This window comes from Leucoraja erinacea, unplaced genomic scaffold (assembly GCF_028641065.1).
Source record: "Leucoraja erinacea ecotype New England unplaced genomic scaffold, Leri_hhj_1 Leri_251S, whole genome shotgun sequence".
Lineage (NCBI taxonomy): Eukaryota > Metazoa > Chordata > Chondrichthyes > Rajiformes > Rajidae > Leucoraja > Leucoraja erinaceus.
The window spans coordinates 23,177-43,254 of NW_026576152.1; the positions used below are offsets into that span (position 1 = coordinate 23,177).

The 20,078-nt window shown below is 52.6% G+C and overlaps 1 protein-coding gene across 1 annotated transcript; it reads right to left on the minus strand.

Annotated features, from left to right (window-relative positions):
• Window positions 1–464: 464 nt before the first annotated feature.
• LOC129716510 (zinc finger protein 219-like) lies at window positions 465–16,418 on the minus strand. The gene is made up of 7 exons (XM_055666368.1): window positions 16,317–16,418; window positions 11,966–12,068; window positions 9,733–9,861; window positions 6,719–7,114; window positions 5,192–6,545; window positions 3,688–3,810; window positions 465–1,222 (listed from the first exon to the last, which is right to left on the minus strand). The coding sequence occupies exons 4-7, from the start codon at window positions 7,109–7,111 to the stop codon at window positions 465–467; spliced, it is 2,628 nt and encodes an 875-aa protein (XP_055522343.1). The 5' UTR covers window positions 7,112–7,114; window positions 9,733–9,861; window positions 11,966–12,068; window positions 16,317–16,418.
• Window positions 16,419–20,078: the final 3,660 nt, after the last annotated feature.

A 20,078-nucleotide genomic window follows, 5' to 3' on the forward strand; every position in this document is an offset into this window, starting at 1 on the left:
CTGAACGACCTAGCCCAGTGACCCCGCCCACCGCATCCATAGCCACACCCACTCTCACTGATGCCCCGCCCATCACCGTGGTAACATCACCTACCTCCATTGCCCCACCCCCCTCCATTGCCCCAGCCTCCACTGTCACTCCGTCCACCTCCATTACCCCATCCACCCCTTCTGCTGCCCAGGCCCTGCCCTCATCTATTGCCCTGCCCACAATCATTTCTCCTCCCTCATTCTCCTCCCTGCCCACCTCAGTTGCCCTGCCCATCTCAGTTGCCCTGCCCACCTCAGTTGCACTGCCCACCTCAGTTGCCCTGCCCACCTCAGTTGCCCTGCCCACCTCAGTTGCCCTGCCCACCTCAGTTGCCCTGCCCACCTCAGTTGCACTGGCCCCCACTGTTGCACTGGCCCCCACTGTTGCACTGGCCCCCACTGTTGCCCTGCCCACCTCAGTTGCCCTGCCCACCTCAGTTGCACTGGCCCCCACTGTTGCACTGGCCCCCACTGTTGCCCTGCCCTGCCCACCCCCTGCCCACCTCAGTTGCACTGGCCCCCACTGTTGCCCTGCCCACCTCAGTTGCCCTGCCCGCCACTGTTGTTCTACCCTCCACTGTTGTTCTGCCCCCCTCAGTTGCTCTGCCCTCCTCCATTTCATCACCAACTACATTCAATGCCCCACTCACTGTCACCCTGCCCTCTCCTGCTGCCTCGCTCACCAGCCCTGCCACCCAGGCCCCACCCAGAGCCAGGGCCCCGTCCAGCTGCCCCCAGCTGCCAGGCCTAAGCCCCCGGTGCCAGGTCTGTGCTCTCCGCCTGCGGGCCTTTGCCCTGGGGCCCGGTGCTAGTGGCGTGGGGGTCTGGAAGCTGTAGGCCAGGCAGTCGCCGAGCTCTTGTCTGTGCGCATGGCCCTGGGATGGCCTGAGTGACAGGTCAAGGGGTTCCAGCTCGGCCAGGCCCAGCCATGCGTGCGGCCCCGGGCCCTCGGGCAGGAAGGAGGCCAGCCAGGCCTGCAGGCTGATGGGAGGGGCAGTGGGGACCGGCGGCCTAGGTCCGGGCTCGTCCCCTCTGCTGGGGCCCGAAGCCCCCTGGGCGGGCGGGCTCTCCCCCGCAGACCCCCCGCATGTCCCGTTCCGCTGCTCTCGGTGGTGCCGCTCCAGGTGGTACTTGAGGGAACCCGACTGTGTGCCGGCGTAGGCACAGTGAGGACACTTGTAGGGACGCTCGCCTGTGGGGGGGGGGAGGGAGGGGGTGGGGGCAGAGGTGGAAGAGGGAGAATGGGGGCAGAGAGAGAAAGAGAGAGGGGGGTGTGGGCAGAGGGAGGGCAGGATGGGGATAGAGGGAGGGGGAGGGAGAGAGGAATTGGGTAGAAAGAAGGAGTGGGGGTGATGGAGAGTGGGTGGGGTACAGAGGGAGGAGGACGGGGATGTGGATAGAGGGAGGAAGAGGGAGGGAGAAGGGGATAGAGGGAGGGAAAGGGGATGAGATAGAGGAAGGGAGGGGGGATGGAGGACAGAGGGAGGGAGGGGGCAGAGGGAGGGACGGAGATGGGGATAGAGGGAGTTAGGGGGACATGTGGCAGAGGGTGAGGGAGGCGCATGGCAAGAGGGGAGTGAGAGGGGGAAGAAGGGAGAAGGGAATGACAGACAGTAGGGTGGTAATAGGGAGACAAGAGAAAAATAGGATGAAGGGGAAGAGAAGGTGGTGGATGGAGACAGTGATAGAATTGGGGGTGAGGGGTACGTCAGAGGGTAGTGAGAGGATGCAAAATAATGTAAAATGTGGAGAGGGGAAGGGAGGGAGATCGGGAGTAGGCAGAAGAGGGAAGATTGGAGCAAGGGGGGCAGAGGTGCAAGAGGAGGAGAGAGTTGGAAGTGACAAAGGCGAGGAAGAGGAGAGTGAGGAGCGATGGAGGGAGAGAATGTAAAGGAGGTGGTGAGAGAGGGATGGGAGAAATGCCAGGGGTGAGAGGAGAGAGGTGGAGTGTGCCATGAGAGTGAAGGATATGAGGGATTGGGGAAGGGATGGGGGAGACACAGATGAAAAACGTGAATCTTTGTGATGTCTGGATAGGATTTTCCCGACAGAAGGCCGGCATTCCGCCAGATGGCCCCCACACCCCTTCTCCCCAGACCCAGTGGACATGCACATAGGGAACGGGCACCCTCTCTTTGGGCAGGGTCTTTGTCTGGCCTCTCCACCCACCCTCCACTCTCCCAATGCTCCATGGTTCTTCCTCTCTACCACCTCTCTGCCCATCCTCCCCTCATCTCCCAACCCCCCCCAAAGCTTCCTCCCCCCACTCCCCAACCCGTCTCTCTCCCTCTCCTCGATCCCCACCATCCTGTCCTCCACACACCCTTCTCCCCTACACCCTCTCCCCTCCCTTTCCTCTCCTCAACCTACTCACTTCCTTTTCCCTCCACTCCCTCCACCTTTACACCCCCTCTTCCCGTGTCTCACCCACTTTCTCTCACCTCTCTAATGCCCTCCCCCCCCCCCCTCTCTTCCACCCGCTCCCCCCACTCCTCCCCCTCTCTCTAATCCATTGTCCCTCCCTTAGACTAGAGATACAGCCTGGAAACAGGCCCTTCGGCCCACCGAGTCCACGCCGACCAGCGATCACCATGTACATTAGAACTATCCTACACAGTAGGGACAATTTATAAGTTTACTGAAGCAAATTAGCCTGCAAAGCTGTACGTCTTTGGGATGAAACCAGAGCACACAGGGAAAACCCACGTGGTCACAGGGAGAGCGTACAAACTCGGTACAGACAGCACCCGTAGTCAGCATTGAACCTGGGTCTGTGGCGCTGTGCGGCAGCAACTCTAGCACTGCACCACTGTGCCGCCCCTCCCGCTCCCCCATTATCTAAATGGCGTCAAGTTGGGAAAAGGGGAAGTACAACAGGATCTGGGGGTCCTTGTACATCAGTCTATGAAAGTAAGCATGCAGGTACAGCAGGCAGTGAAGAAAGCGAATGGCATGTTGGCCTTTATAACAAGAGAAATCGAATATAGGAGCAAAGAGATTGTTAAGGGCTTGGACACACTAGAGGCAGGAAACATGTTCCCGATGTTGGGGGAGTCCAGAACCAGGGGCCACAGTTTAAGAATAAGGAGCAAGCCATTTAGAACGGAGACGAGGAAACACTTTTTCTCACAGAGAGTTGTGAGTCTGTGGAATTCTCTGCCTCAGAGGGCGGTGGAATTCTCAGAGGGCAGGTTCTCTGGATGCTTTCAAGAGAGAGCTAGATAGGGCTCTTAAAAATAGTGGAGTCAGGGGATATGGGGAGAAGGCAGGAACAGGGTACTGATTGGGGATGATCAGCCATGATCACATTGATTGGCGGTGCTGGCTTGAAGGGCCGAATGGCCTACTCCTACACCTATTGTCTATTATCCCTCACCCCGTCTGTCTCTCTCCCTCCATTTCACCTTCTTTCTCATGCTGGCCTTCTGCCCTCTCTCCTTCCCCCTGCCTGTGCCATGGGCAGGAGTCTTTGAGGGCGACAGTGGGCAGTCTGGAGGGATTCTAGATCACCCAGCCCCCCACCCACCCTTGCCCCAGAGTGGTTCTGCCCTCCCCCAGCCCTGTTGGTCATGATGCCCACCCGCTGGGCAACAGGCAGCCCTGGAAGGGGGGGGGGGGGGGGGGGGGGGGAAGGGCAACCCCTGCCCCTCAACCTACCTGTGTGCACCCGTAGGTGGACCTTCAGGTGGTGGGAGGAGCGGAAGGTCTTGCCGCAGTAGGGGCACTCTCTGGTGGCCAGTCCACGGGAACGATCGTCATCCAGGTGCAGCTCGGCGTCCCCTGGGGAGGGGAGACAAAACGGCAGGCATGAGTGTGGCAGAGAGCGTGAGAGAGAGCAAGGAAAGAAAGCAAGGTGGAGAGAGCGGGAGAGAGAGGGACAGAGAGAGATGGAGAAAATGAGAGAGAAACAAAGCAGAGGATAAAAGAAATGGGCTGAGAAAGAGTGGGGCTGAGAAAGAGGGGCACATGGAGAGAAAGAAAAACTAAAGATAAAAGAGAAACGTAAACAGAGAGAGAGAGAGAGAGAGAGGCAGATAGAAAGGAGAGAGAAAGAAAGCAAACGGAGATGGAGATAAAAGAGAAATGGACAGAGAGGAGAGAGAAACAGAGTGAAAAGCAGGAGAGAGACTGGCAGACAATCAGAGGCAGATGGGGGGGGGGGGGGGGAGAGAGAGAGAGAGACATGGAGAGAGATGCAGGAGAGAGGGAAATGGAGAGATGGAAAGAGACATATGGAGTGATGTGTAGGAACAAACAGCAAATGCTGGTTTACACCAAAGATAGACATAAAATGCTGGAGTAAGTTTAGCAGGACAGACACATCTCTGGAGAGAAGGAATGGTTGACGTTTTAGGTCGAGATTGTCTCTTCAGAGAGAGACAGAGGCACAGTCAGAGAGATAAATGGGAAGGTAGGACAGATATCGGGGAAAACACACACATAAATAGTCCTTCTCGGTCTGCTTAGTTTACTTAGACTTTAGAGATACAGCGGGGAAACAGGCCCTTCAGCCCACCAAGTCCGCGCCGACCAGCGATCTCCCGGTACACTAGCACTATCCGAAACATTAGGGACAATTTACCGAAGCCAATTAACCTACAAACCCACATGTCTTTGGAGTGTGGGAAGAAACCGGAGCACCCGGAGAAAGCCCATGTGGTCATGGAGAGAACGTGTAAACTCTGTACAAACAGCACATGTAGTCAGGATCGAATCTGGGTCTCTGGCGCCATGAGGCAGCAATACTGCTGCGGCACCGTGCCACCCTGCCTTTGTTTCTTATTCCTTCTCTCTCTCATTTTTCTGTCCCTCTCTCTGTTCTCACTCCAACTCTGTCTTTTCTGTCCCTGTGACTGCTCTCGCTCCCTGTCAATTCTACCTGTCTGTTTCTCCCTCCCACCCTGTCACGTCTTTTCTCCCTCCCTGTCTTTCTTTTATCTGTCCCTCTGTTTGCTCTCACTCAATCTGTCCTTTCTGTTTTTCTGTTTTTCTGTCCTCCCTCTCTCTTCTCTTCGTTCTTCTCTGACCTTTCCATCCGCTCTATCCCTGTTTTGACTCTGTCCCTTTCCATCTGCACTGCCTCCCCCCCTCTCTCTTTATCCCCCGCCCCCCCTAATATCTCCACGTAAGTCAGTAGGATCCTGTCACCCATCTGCCTTACCTTGGGGTGTAGATGGGAGACTAATGGCCTCTCCTTGCCCACCTCCAGGCAGCCCCAGGGATGAGGTGATGTGAGCGTGGGGCCCGTGAGTGGCCAGGGAGTCCCTCCTGCGCTCTCCGCCGCTGCTGCCGTCCACCGGCCCCTTCTTGCGGTGGATCCTGGAGTGGACAGCTACTTGCTGGTAGGTTCTGAAGGCCCGGCCACACTCGAGGCACTGGGCGTTCCTCTCGCCGGCTCCATCTGCTGCAGCCGGCCCGCACTGTTGCCTGCCGCTCCGGCCCGGCCTCGCCCGTGACATCTCGGCGCCCAGGCCCACCGACACCAGCTCCCAGGGGCCGGGCCTGCCCACCGTGGCCTCTCCTGCCCTGGCAGCTGCGGCTCGCAGCCGGGCCAGGCAGCCTCCGCCTGGGTAGGCCTGGGGCCCGGGGCCGTTGGCATGGCTGGGGTCGAGGGCCCGGGGCCTGTCATGGAACTTGCTTGCTGCCGCTGCCGCTGCCGGCTTTCCCAGGTGCACCTTCATATGGTTCTTGAGGAACCAGGCCTCCTTGAAGCGGCGCCCGCACATCCCACAACCATGCTCGAAGGAGTTCTTGTGCTTCCGCATGTGGCCCTTGAGGAACCAGGAACGGGTGAAGGCCTGCCCACACACGGGGCAGACGTAGGTGGAGGGGGCAGGCCGTGGGGCATCGACCTGGGGCAGGGGGCGGTGGGCCTTCTGAGTGTGCTCGGCCAGGCTGTGCTGCAGGGCGCTGGCAAAGGGGCACAGGCCACACTTATAGGGCCGGTGCAGGATTGCAGAGTGGCGTTCCAGCTCGGCTGCCTTGCGGAAACGCCCCTTACAGGAGGAGCAGCGGAAGGTGGGGGGGCTGGATCGCTCCGGACCCTCCATCTGCCCCCGGGCGGGACGGCACGGCAACCCCCGCTGCACCGCCATCTCCTCCAGCTCCAGGAGCAGCCGGCTCTTCCCGGCCGGTGGCCCCTGGCTCTCCCCTCCCCTGCAGGGCTGCTGGCTCACCCCACCCCCAGGGGGCTTATGACTCTCCCCTTCCCCAGCTACCCGGTAACCCTCCTCTCCCCCAGCCCGTCTGTGATTCCCCCTTTCTCTGGGGGGCCCGATGCTCCCCTCTCTTCCAGGGGGCTCCAATCTCCTGGGGGTCCCATACCCTTCACCTCCCTCCGGGGGCCCTTGCCTCTCTGGTTCCCCTACCAGCCCACAACCTTCCCTTCCCCCTGGGGCCCTGTGACCCTCCTCTTCCCTGACTTGCCTATAACGCTGCCCTCCCCCTGGGGATCCGTCCCACTCCCTTCCCACTACTGACCCATAACTCTCCCCTCCCCCTAGGGGCCCGTGTGTCTCCCCTCCCCCTGGGGGTCCGTGTGTCTCCCCTCCCCCTGGGGATCCGTCCCACTCCCCTCCCACTACTGACCCATGCCTCTCCCCTCCCCCCCGGGGGCCAGTGTGTCTCCCCCCCTGCAGGTCTGCAGGTCCCCTCCCCTGCAGGGTCCATCCCCCTCCCCTCCCAATACCGACCCATGCCCCTCCCCTCCCCCTGGGGGTACGTGCCCCTCCCCTCCCCCGACTGCCGTGTGGGTGCGGAGGTGAGTCTTGGTGCTGCCCGTGTGGACGCGGAGGTGAAGGGAGAGGATGCTGTTGAAACGGAAGCGCTTGCCGCAGATGAGGCAGGGGTACCTGGGGGCCTGCACCGCCCCTCCACTGACCCCGTCTGGCCGGGGGCTCCCCCCGGCACGGTTGAAGAAGCGCTGCAGGTCCAGGTCGCGGTACGCCAGCTCAGAGACGACCGCCGAGCTCAGGACATCTCCCTCAGGAGTTTCCCCGGCGCTGAGCTCCTGCCCAGACACTTCCCGGCATCCGAGAGACCCAGGGCTGAGTGAGGGGACGGCGCCGGAAGAAACTTCCATGTCCTGAAAGGAAGGGATGTGGAATTAGTGAAAAGTTAAAGCTCCCTCCGCACTGTCCCACCACACACACTCCCAGGGACAGGATCAGACTCTCCCTCCACACACTCCCAGTGTGAATGAATGAGCTGCGGTCTGGGCAGCACGGAATACTTCTAAGCTTGTAGCCGTTTGCTTAAAAGTAGAACTGTGAGGTTCCGAGACTTCCAATGTACAGACTTGCTCTTTACCTGAGGTTAACAGTGGAGAGGCCTTCTCTTAATAAACATTTTTCCCCAGTATACAGGAGTAAGAGTACACCGCTGGACCCTTCAAAGTTTACATGGATTAAGGGGGACCTCATTGAAACTTACCGAATAATGAAAGGCCTGGGTAGAGTGGATGTGGAGAGGATGTTTCCACTAGTGGGACCAGAGGGCACGTCCTCAGAATAAAAGGGCGTATCTTTACAAAGGAGACAAGGAGCAATTTCTCTAGTCAGAGGGTGGTGAACCTGCGGAATTCATTGCCACAGACGGCTGTGGACATCGTCAATGGATATTTTAAAGGCGGAGATTGAAAGATTCCTGATTAGTGAGGATGTTAGGGGTTATGGGGAGAAGGCAGGAGAATGGGGTTGTGAGGGAAAGGACGATCAGCCATGATTGAATGGCGGAGTGGACTTGATGGGCCGAATGGCTTAATTCTGCTCCTATCACTTGCGAACTGATGAAAGCTGCGCCCCCCCATTCATTGTATCCACAGCCAAGCCTCCAGCACAAAACCACAAATACCCTCTCCTTGGAATAGCCTCAACATGTGAAGATCTAGCTCATTTAATATCTATTTAAGAAGAGACCCTGTTGCAGAAACTATCTTGTTAAACATTTTTTGTGAAGAGAGACCCTTTCTAAATGGAGTGACTGCTGCTGTAAACAAGGTCTTCCTCATCAGGAAGGTCCCAATGGAGATACTGTCCCTGTACAAACCCAATAGTATGCAGGCCTCGATAGAAGAGATAATTTATTCAAAAAGCAACTTTTAAAGAAGAGTACTTCTTCACAGAGCAAGTTTTTACATAGGTCGCTGACTGAGAAAGACTGTCTTTAACGGGAGGTTTTGACAAGGAGAGACAGGGGTCCGCGATGGAGGGAGAATGACCATCTCTTTCACAGGGGTTTGTGACAGAGAGAGAGAGAGAGAGAGAGAGAGAGACTCCCTCTTCAATAGGGTTCCAGACAGGAGTTGTCTCCTCTGGGATTGGCTTCCTTTTGAACAGGCATCGCTGACTGAAGGGCACCCTCCTTAGTAACTGGGATCCCTGATGGGCAGAGTTCACCCACTCTCTATCTACCCGCTTCTCCCAAGAGGTTCTCGATACAGAGGCACCTACTTTAAGAGCCGTCTCGGTGATGGGACTGACCTAATTAAGTCGCAGAACGGAAGCGACCATCTTGATTCCTTCCGGGTGGAGACGGATTGGGGGGTGGGGGGGCTGTGAGGAAATAAAAATCCCGGACACGTACCCTCCCTACACTACACCACCCCGAGTTACCTTGTCATGGAGTTTATTTCAGCTTCACAGACAGTGTGTCATTTATACCAGGCTTGGCTAGGGACACACAGGCACAAAGACAGCCCTTCTCCTGAAGGCCTCTGGGCGGACAATGCAGCCCTTCATAAGGCCCGAGGGGGGAGATAAGCCATGAAAGATGATGAATCCAGCTGATTCCCTTTCAGTCAGGGCATCCAGCCATGCATCTAATTGTTGGGGTGACTCTGATTCACACACTGGCACTAGTGTTTAACCCTTTCCCAACCTTTCCAAACAGATGCAGTCTCTTGCCCAGAGTAGGTGAACCGAGGACCAGAGGACGTAGATTTAAGGTGAAGGGGAAAGATTTAATAGGAATCTGAGGGGTGACCTTTTCACACAAAGGGTGGTGGGGGCATGGAACAAGCTGCCAGAGGAGGTCATTGAGGCAGGGACAAACAGGTACATGGATAGGTCAGATTTGGAGGGATATGGACCAAACGCGGGCAGGTGGGACTAGTGTAATTGGGACATGTTGACTGGTGTGGGCACGTTGGGCCGAAGGGCCTGTTTCCAAGCTGCATATTCTATAACCCACTCCAAAATGTCCCCATGCTCCAACTCCAAATCTATCTCCAATTCTCATGTATATTCTTCCTCTGTGCCGTGAGTGTCACCCTCAGGGGATTTAACCCATGCCAGCCCATGATCTGACTGGAATATAAAGGAAACTTTACCTTGTTTATAACCCCAGGCCTGGGAATGCATGACGGGGCGGTGTGTGGAGGGAGCTTCACCCTGTGTCTCACTCTGTCCCTGGGATATGTGATGGGGCGGTGTAGAGGGAGCTCACCCTGTGTCTCACCCTGTCCCTGGGATATGTGACGGGGCGGTGTGTGGAGGGAGCATCACCCTGTGTCTCACTCTGTCCCTGGGATATGTGACGGGACAGTGTGTGGAGGGATCTTCACCCTGTCCCTGGGATATGTGACGGGACAGTGTGGAGGGAGCATCACTCCATTTGGTGCCGACTCTTGCTCCGTCAGTCCATTGTCCTACATATTGTGTTGCGGAAATGCTTCTGGTTGGAATTAGCTTTAAAATGAATTACCTGTGTGTCCTGGTCACATGCTTCACTTGGTGTTTCTGAGTCTCTGGTGGAAGCCTCTAGTGGGGTGAAGCAGCAGCCCCAGCGCGTCCCTCGTTGGCTCTGACTCCTGGGGATCGCTCACGGAAGGTCCTGCATTACAACAGAGCACAATAAAACAGCCGAACAGAGACCCTCGCCTGGGCTGCACCAGCAAACCCTGGCCGATTGCTGGATGCCAGCTGGTGCACCACACCAGGCACCATCACCTCCAAACCACAACTCAGCATTAACCTGGGGTGCCTGTAGCTGCAACAATCGTTAGGAGGGAGGGAGAGGGTCTAGAGAAGGTAGGTGGGTGGATGGGATACAGGGAGAGGTGGGAGGGTGGGCGGTAGGGTGAGAGTGTGGGAGGGAGAGAGGGTTGGTCAGAGGTTGGGAGGGAAGGAGAGATTTTGATTTAAAAATGTGGTCTGGTTTCTTGTTTAGTTGGTAAGATTTTCGGCTAATATTATGATTAGGCTTTTGGCCTGTCTTCAATACGGCTAATTCTGCAATTGACAGGCGTTTTGGTCAGCTTCCTTATTAGGAGTTAGGGTTTTCTGAGTATTTTTTTAAATTCTCAGTAAATCAGTTACTGCTCAGGGTTTGAGACTTATTTCCTAGTTAAGTATTAGACATTGGCGTATTTCCAGTTTCTGGAATTGTGAACTTGCCCTTGTCAGTTAACACGCAACAAAAGCTTTTCACTGTACCTCGGTACACGTGACAATAAACTAAACTCAATTGTACAAATTTGAAGATAGACACAAAGTGCTGGAGAAACTCAGCGGGACATACAGCATCTCTGGAGAGAAGGAATGGGTGATGTTTTGGGTCAATGTCCTTCATCAGACTGATTCCTCTGGTAGTGGTCTGCTTTGGCCTGTCTCCCACCAGTGCTTTGGCCTTCATTCGCACAGTGGTAAAGCTCCTTCTGCTTGGCAGCTCGACCTCTCCTGCCTATTTCATGCGGCACGGTGGTGCAGCGGTAGAGTTGCTGCCTTACAGCGCCAGGGACCCAGGTTCGATTCTGACTACGGGTGCTGTCTGTATGGAGTTTGTACATTCTCCCTGTGACCGCGCGGGTTTTCTCCGTATGCTCCAGTTCCCTTCCACACTCTAAAGTCTTTGGCTTTGGTAAAATTGTAAAATGTCCCTAGTGTGTAGGATAGTGCTAGTGTACGGACTCGGGCTTGTTTTTACATTGCATCTCTAAAGTCTAAAGTAAAGTTTCGATTAGTGCTTAGGTCTTTTGGCCTCAGCCCAATTTATGCAGTTTGGTTTCCTTTTGCACTAAGTAGTTAGGCCTCTCATCATATTTCCTCGGTCAGTAATGAAGCTTTTAGGAATAAAAAAAGAACTGTACATTTAGACCAAAGATGGACACAAACTGCTGGAGTAGGTCAGCGGGTCAGGCAAGATCTCTGGAGAAAATGGATAGATGACGTTTCAGATGGCGACCCTTCTTCAGTCAGAGGACCAGTGACATTGTGGGGAATCCACAGCTGAAATTGATGGTTGTTGAAGCTCATCAACCATCTCAAATTCCCCCAAACCCCTGGATTAAATCCCAGCCTGTATCCCACTCCTGGGGGTCTCTTATCTTGTATATAACCCCCCGAAACCCTTGGATTACATCACATCGCCCGTTCTGTTACATTCTCATTCTCTCAATATCGTACACTCATTTAAATATCTGTGCACTGTAAACGGCTCGATTGTAATCATGTATTGTCTTTCTGCTGACTGGTTAGCACGCAACAAAAGCTTTTCCCTGTACCTCGGGGCACGTGACAATAAACTAAACTCATTGTTTAAGAAAGAACTGCAGATGCTGGAAAAATCGAAGGCAGACAAAAATGCTGGAGAAACTCAGCGGGTGAGGTAGCATCTATGGAGCGAAGGAATAGGTGATGTTTCGGGTCGAAACCCTTCTTCAGACTGGTGGGGCGGGAAGAAGAAAGGAAGAGGCGGAGGCAGTGGGCTGTGGGAGAGCTGGGAAGGGGAGGGGAAATAGGGAGAAAGCAAGGACTACCTGAAATTGGAGAAGTCAATGATCCTACCGCTGGGGTGTAAACTACCCAAGCAAAATATGAGGTGCTGCTCCTACATTTGCGGTGGGACTCACTCTGGCCATAAACTAAACTCATTTTGTTTGCTTCCTCTCTCAGGTTGTAGGTTCTACAATGAACGCTGGATAAATGCTGGGACTCACCCTTGTTCAATGTGATCAGCAGGCCGATCGGGCAGCAGTCTCGACGACCAGTCCAAGGTCCTCACTAACTGCACGATCGGATGGCTCAGGGCAATCCCATTCGCTGTCGTGAGGAAGAGTAGGAAAGGTTTTTGCACAACAATATTTATCGTAGAACTAGCATCACTAAGCAAGGTTATGGAATGCGATGAAGCTGGGCTTCATCGGTCAGAGCAATGAGTAAAGGAGTTGCAACGTTATATTCGAGCGATACAGACGTAGGCGAGACCGCACCTAGAGAATATTGTATAGTTCTGGTTGTGCTAATCGAGTCATAGAGTGATACAGCATGGAAACAGGCCCTTCAGCTCAACTTGCCCACACCGGCCAACATGTCCCATCTACACTAGTCCCACCTGCCCATGTTTGGCACATATCCCTCCAAATCTGTCCTATTAATGTACTTTTCTGCTTCTTAAATGTTGGGATAGTCCTTGCCTCAACTACCTCCTCTGGCAGCTTGTTCCGTACACCCACCACCCTTTCTGTGAAACAGTCACCCCTCACATTCCTATAACATCTTTTCCCCTTCACAAACCTATGTCCTCTGGTCCACGATTCACCAACTCTGGGCAAGAGATTCTGTGCTTCTACCAGATGTATTCCTCCTTCTCCCACCCAGGAGGGCGAGGGCAGTGCGTGTGGGGATACGGGAATCACTTTCCGGGAAAACAAGTTCATAAGTGATAGGAGCAGAATTAGCCCATTCAGCCCATCCAGTCTACTCCGCCTTTCAATCATGGCTGATCTATCTTTCCCTTCTAACCCCATTCTCCTGCCTTCTCCCCATAACCCCCGACACCCGTACTAATCAAGAATCTATCAATCTCCACCTTAAAAATATCCATTGACGTGGCCTCCACAGCTGTCTGTGGCAAAGAATTCAATAGATTCACCACCCTCTGACTAAAGAAATTCCCCTTCGTCTCCTTTCTATAAGTACATCCTTTAATTCTGAGACTATGGCCTCTGGACGTAGGCTCTCCCACTAGTGGAAACATCCTCTCCACATCCACTCTATCCAGGCCTTTCACAAGCTGGCCGTTCCCTCACTGACCCAGTCTGACAGTGCTGTGGAGCACCTTCACCCCCTGTAGAGGAAGGTCTACATAAATCCAGTCTCGGTCCCTGTGTGGTCATCTCTCCCCACCTATATTCTCCTGTCTTTTGTTACCTGACAGCCAGATGCTCTGTTGCAGTCTCCCCCTTTCTCAATATCTGCTGCTCTGCTTCATAATCTCTCTGTCAATATCTGTTTGCCTGTGACATTCTGCATCAGTCACATCCTCTCTGTCTCTGGCACGCACTAATCCTGCAATCAATACCTTTGCATCCAGTTATATTTTGCCTCTTTATTCTGGCTCTTTTAGATGATCATCTCAGATGTGTACGGCCTCTGCAAAAAGTGAGACCGGCTGCAATCAATAACCCCCCCCCAAAACTGTCAATGTGTCAGATCACCCCACTCTCTCCTTCCCTGCCCCCTCCATTATTTGTCAATAGCTCTGTAAAGCGCACTTCCTGTCGTATTTTCTCCCCGGATTCTATCTGCTTGCCAACTCCCTCCTTTCTAATCACCATCACCATCACCATCTCCCCTCCCGCACCACATAGCCCTCCCCTCCCCAGGCGAGGCCACCCCCCTCCCCCCCCCCCCCCCCCATCTCCGACCGGCCTCTTTCTCTGTCTATTTATCCAGCCATGCGTGTAATGATCGGATCGAGTGATTCTTTAGAGTCGATCACCATGCAGAGCAAGCAATGGTGGTGTGGGTGCCGGAGCAGGAAATGGTTGGATGCAACACTTCAGTTGGGGGGTGTTGTGGTTTATGGGACATCAAGGAGCACACCTAATGAGCGCAGAGGATGGACATTTGGAAGCAGTAGAGTTGCTGCCTCACAGCACCAGCGACCCAGGTTTGATCCTGACGAGGGGAGCTGTCGGCATAGAGTTTGCACGTTCTTCCTGTGACAGTGTGGGTTTTCTCTGGGTGCTCCGGTTTCCTCCCCCACCACAAAGACTTGCAGTTTATAGGTCAATTGGCGCCTGTAAATTCTCCCTAGTGTGTAGGATAGAGCTAATGTACAGGTGTTTGTTGGTCAGTGTGGACTCAGTGGGCCTGTTGCCGCACTGTATCTCCAAAATTAACTAAACAACCCAAGATATGTTTCAATCCCAAACTTTCCCTTTTTAGACATTAGTTACAGCGTGGAAATAGGCCATTCGGCCCACTGAGTCCACGCCGACCAGCGACTAGCACTATTGTACATACTAGGGGCAATTTACAATTTTTTTACCAAAGCATATCTGTACGTCTTTGGGATGTGGCAGGAAACCGGAGCACCCAGAGAAAACCCACACGGTTACGGAAAGTACAAACTTCGTACAGACAACACCCGTAGTCAGGATCGAACCCGCGTCTCTGGCGCTGTGAAGCAGCAACTCTACTGCTGCGCCACCGTGCCTGACCAATTTGATTGAAAATTCTTTGAAGAGGCAATGTAGATGCCATGGATAGGTTGGGCCGAAGGGCGTGTTTCCTCCCCTAACTCCAACCTCTCTCCATTCATGGTAGTGTGTCCTCTCCCAGGCCAATAGGCCAGCATCGAGGCCCGGATACACTCAGTCAGATCCGTGTGGTTTGCACCACAGTCCCAAAATGGCCACGCTATTCCGAGCTCTATCACGGGAAAGGTATTACAGTGGAAACAATTTATGAATGCACTGAGTTGAGCAGGCTGGACATTATTCCGTTATTAGCACAGGAGGATGATGGGTGAATTTATTGAGGTGTAGGAGATGGGATGAGGAGGAGGGTGGTGAATTTGTGGAATTTCTTGCCAGACGGCCGTGGAGACCGCCATTTGGTATTATTTATAGCGGAAACTGACAGATTCTTGATTAGTGCGGGTGTCAAGGGTTATGGGGCGAAGGCAGGAGAATGGGGTTGAGAGGGAGAGATAGATCAGCCATGATTGAATGGTGGAGTAGTGTCGATGGGCTGAATGGCCTAATTCTGCTGCTTGACTTATGAAGGTGGAAAAGATCATGAAAGGGATAGACAGGGTGAATGTAGTGTTTCACCCAGAGTGGGGGAATCAAGTACCAGAGGACATAGGTTTAAGGTCAGGGGAAAAGATGAGTGTGTGCAAGGGGGAGGGGGTGTGTGTACGAGGGGGAGGCAGAGTGAGAGGTGAACAAAGTGGAGGTGTGTAGGAGGGGGAGGGTGCGTGGGTGCGTACAAGTGTATTTATGTGTGAACGAGTTTGCGTATATGTGTAAGGGTGTGTGTGTGTGTGTATGTGCACGTGTATATATGTGTGAAGGAGTGTGAGTGTGTGTGAGGATTTGTGTGTGTTCATTTATGTGTGAAGATGCGCGAGTATGCGTCAGGGGGTATGTGTGCGCGTATGTATATATGTGTGAAGGAGTGTATGTGTGAGGGTGTGTGTGCGTAGGTATGTGTGAAGGAGTGTGTGTGTGTGCGTGTATGTACGTGAAAAAGTGTGAGTGTGCGTGAGGGTGTGCATCCGAGGAGCCTGTGTGTGAGAATGTTTGTGCATTGAGGGAGATAGAAATGGTGAGATTGAGGGAAGTGAGAGGGCGAGTGCATGTGTTAGGGAGGGAACGTGCCTGAACGCCCGTGGGTAACGGAGTCTGTGGGAGGGAGATTGTGTGTGCAAGAGGGTTTGTATGTGTTGGTGTGTGTGAGGGAATGCATTGTGAGTGTGTGTATGTGTGTGTTGAGGGGAAGTGTGGGTAGGGGAGTGTGGGTAGGGGAGTACACAATGGAGTTTGCGTGGGAGAGTTTGTACGAGTGAAGGAGTTGTACAAATACCACCCCACCCTTTGACCTCCATTGAAAAAAAAAACATTTTTTTTCTCCGATTGGTGCAGACTGTCACAAGTATCTTCGACCTGACATTAAACAACAGATTTAAGCATCCCATTCTCCTGTGCCTTTGCACACAGAGAGGCAGACATATCACATCGGGGCAGACAGGGAGGGAGGGAGGGGGGGGGGGAGAGGGGAGGGGGGGGGGGGGGGGGGGGGGGAGGGAGGGAGGGGGGCGGAGGGGGGTGAGAGAGAGACCGGGCCCAGCTACCATCTTTCAACTTTGCGAAGAGGAGCGAGAAAATACACATCAGAATAAATCTTAGCAAAGCCTTCCGAAACTTGCCCGGGAGGGGGAGGGAGGTGGTTATTTTAGGAGGGGGAGAGGGAGGGAGGGAGGGAGAGAGAGAGAGGAAGGAAATGATACTCACAGTGATAGCGCCAAGACAGAGTGATTAACAAGCGCGTCACACTTACGTTTTGTTTTGTTAGCTGTTGCATTGCCAATTAAGACATATCAGAAAGAGCGTAGTCTGTCATCAGTCACACACACACCCTACCAGCCTTCTTTCACTGCCTTCCTTGCCTTTCACCTGCTTCTTAAGGACACCATATCCCCACCCCCAAAAGCTCACACACACAGGTTTCATTCATTCTTGGCCCCTGTAGTACTAATTCCAAAACATTATCTATCTATTTTTAGGTGGCATCTATCTCTCTCTCTCTCTCCCTCTCTCTCTCTCTCTCTCTCTCTCTCTCTCTCGTCTATTGTGGCATCAATATTCCTGGCTCGATAGCATTTTTGTTTAAATTGTGACTTTTATTTTAAGATATTCTTTCTCCCCAAAACCGATCATGCGAATTACTTTTGGGAGTTGAGTTAATCCCTCTTCCCTCCCGCCCTCTCTTCTCTCCCCGTCCTTCACTGGAGGGTTGAAAAGGATTTTGTTGTGTGCGCGTTTTGAAATCGATCCAACATGCAGGAGTTTCATCAGTGAATGCTCCAGATTAAACAGGATTACTGAGAAGCGGAGGGCAATAAGGGGCACAAGGAAGAGAGGGGGGGATGGAGAGGGCGTCTGAAGAAGGGTCTCAACCTGAAACGTCACCTATTCCTTTTCTCCAGGAATGCTGCCTGACCCGCTGAGTTACTCCAGCTTTTTGTGTCTATCTTTGGAGGGAAATGGGGCGGGGGGAAGATCAGTGGTTGGTGAGCATTACTACCCTTGACTGGGCTGTTTATGACAAATTACCATCATGCAAGAAAGCCTCACAATGCCAGAGACCCCGGTCCGATGCAGACTACGGGTGCTGTCTGTGTCTGCTTGCACGTTCTCCCTGGTGCTCCGGTTTCCCCCCACGTCCCAAAGACGTGCCCGTGTGGGTTAATTGGCACTCTGTGAACTGCACCTAGTGTGTAGAGAGTGAATGAGAAAGTGGGATAGCAGGATTAGTGTCAACAGATGGTCAGAGTGGACTTGGTGGGCCAAAGGGACAGTTTCCAAGCTGTATCCCTAAACTAATCTGTATCTCTAAAATACTACCGGTGCTGGGAATCTGAAACAAATGAATGTGTTTGAAGCACTCAGCACCATCTGTGGAGAAAGAAACAGAGGCAATGCTTTAGCTCGATGTTGAAACCTATGCCCCCTGCCTCAATAGACAATAGACGCAGGAGTAGGCTATTTGGCCCTTCGAGCCAGCACCACCATTCACTGTGATCATGGCTGATCATCCACAATCAGTGCAGGCTGACCTTGACAGCAAATTAAATCACGTTGACATACAACACGCACACCGTGTTTTTATTTATATATGTGTGTATATTCAAACTTTTGATGCAAAAAATGGACATGGTTTAAGCACAGAGTTTTATATAAATAAATGTACAATTAACTGCACGGTATAAACAAGTTGTTATATACACAGTACATTTCAACGCTCCTCATTCTTACAACTATAATTCTGAACAAAGTGTATATATAAATATTTACCTTTTCATCTGAAATAAAGCTGGTAGAGCTGCTGCCTCATAGCACCAGAGACCTGGGTTCGATCCTGACCTCGGGTGCTGTCTGTGTGCAGTTTGAGCATTCTGCCTGGGTTCCCTCCAACATCCCAAAGGGATTGTAGGTTAATTGGCCTCTGTGAATTGCCCCTAGTGTATAGGGAGTGGATGCAAGTAATGGGATAACATAGAATCAGTGTGAACGGATGTTTGATGGACTCGGTGGGCCATAGGGCCTAGTTCCATGCTTTATCTGTTTTTAAAATCAGGAATTGCTGGAAGCACTCAGCGGGCACAGCAGTAGAGTTGCTGCCTTACAGTACCAGAGACCTGGGTTCGATCCTGACTACGGGCGTTATGCACACCTCCAGATTTAGGAACAGTTTAATCCCAGCTGTTATCAGGCAACTGAACTGTTCTACCGCAACCAGAGAGCAGTCCTGAACTACTATCTACCTCATTGATAGACCCTTGGACTATCTTTGATCGGATTTTACTGGCTTTCGATTGTAATCATGTAATTATTAAAGCTTTATTTCAGACACAGGTCCATATACACATCAAACAGTAATAATGTATTGTCTTTCCATTGGCTGGTTGGCACGCAACCACAAGCTTTTCACTGTACCTCAGTATACATGATGATAATAAACTAAACTGAACTGTCTGTACAGAGTTTGCACGTTCTCCCCATGCCACAGTTTCCTCCCACAATCCAAAGACTATCGGTTTGTACATGTCTATATCTCTATCTTCCCGTTCCAGTGACTTTCAGTCTGAAGAAGGGTCTCGACGCAAAATGTCACCCATTCATTCTCTACAGAAGTTGCCTGTAACCCCACCAATGTCCCGCTGAGTTGCTCTAGCATTCTGCGTGTCTCTTAGGTTTTTGTAGGTTAATTGGCTTTGATACATTGTAAAAGCGTTCCTGGTATGTAGCAAAGTGTTAGTGATCATTGGTCGGCGGGAACTCGGTGGGCCAAAGGACCTGTTTCCGTGCTGTATTTTTAAAGTCTAAAGTAAAGTCTCAAGGTCAGGCAGCAACTGTGGTAAGTTTCAATGAGGTGCCCCCTCATCCTTCTAAACTCGAGCCGGTACAGGCCCAGTGCCTTCAAGCGCTCATCGTACGTTAACCCAATCATTCCTGGGATCATTCTCGTAAACCTCCTCTGGACCCTGTCCAAAACCAGCACATCCTTCCTCAGATATGGGGTCCAAAACAGCTCACAATACTATAAATATGGTCTAGCCAGTGTCTTAGAGAGGAGCTATTGCAGACTACATGGCAACGGTATTCATGTGGTCAATGGGCAGCCATCACCTCGTATGCTTTTTTTTAGGGATACAGCGCGGAAACAGGCCCTTTGGCCCACTGAGTCCGCACCAACCAGCGATCCCCGCACATTAACACTATCCTACACACATTAGGGATAATTTACACATACACCAAGCCAATTAACCTACATACCTGTACGTCTTTGGAGTGTGGGAGGAAACCAAAGATCTCGGAAAAAACCCACACGGTCACGGGGAGAACGTACAAACTCCGTACTGACAGCACGCATAGTCAGGATCGAACCCGGCGCCAGGTCTCCGGCGCTACAAGCGCTGTAAGGTAGCAACTCTACCGTTGAGCCACCGTGGCCGCCCATGCTCTGTCGCTGTCTCCACCCCTCCTCCTCCTACCAGAAATGTCGACCGTCCCTCTGCCTCCACAGATGCTTAGTTCCTTCAGCAGTCATAGTCATACAACATGGAAACAGGCCCTTTGGCCCAACTTGCCCACATCAACCAACATGTCCCACATGCACTAGTCCCGCCTGCCGCTGTTTGGTCCATATCCCTCTAAACCTGCCCTATCCATATACCTGTCTAAATGTTTCTTAAACGTTGTGATAGTACCTGCCTCATATACCCCCTCCGACAACGCGTTTCATACACCCACCTAACTTTGTGAGAAAAAGTTACCTCTCAGGTTCCAATTAAATCATTCCCCCCTCACCTTAAACCTATGTCCTCTGGTTCTCGATTCCCCTACTCTGAGCAAGAGACTGTGCGTTTACCTGACCCTATTCCTCATCAACTTGGTCCAATTTGCCCCAGATCTCTCTAAACCTTTCCTACATGTCCAACTGTCTTTTAAACTGTGTAATTGTACCTGCCTCAACTACCTGCTCTGGCATGTACCCACCGCCCTATGTGGAAAAGTGCCCCTAAGATCTCCTTTCCAT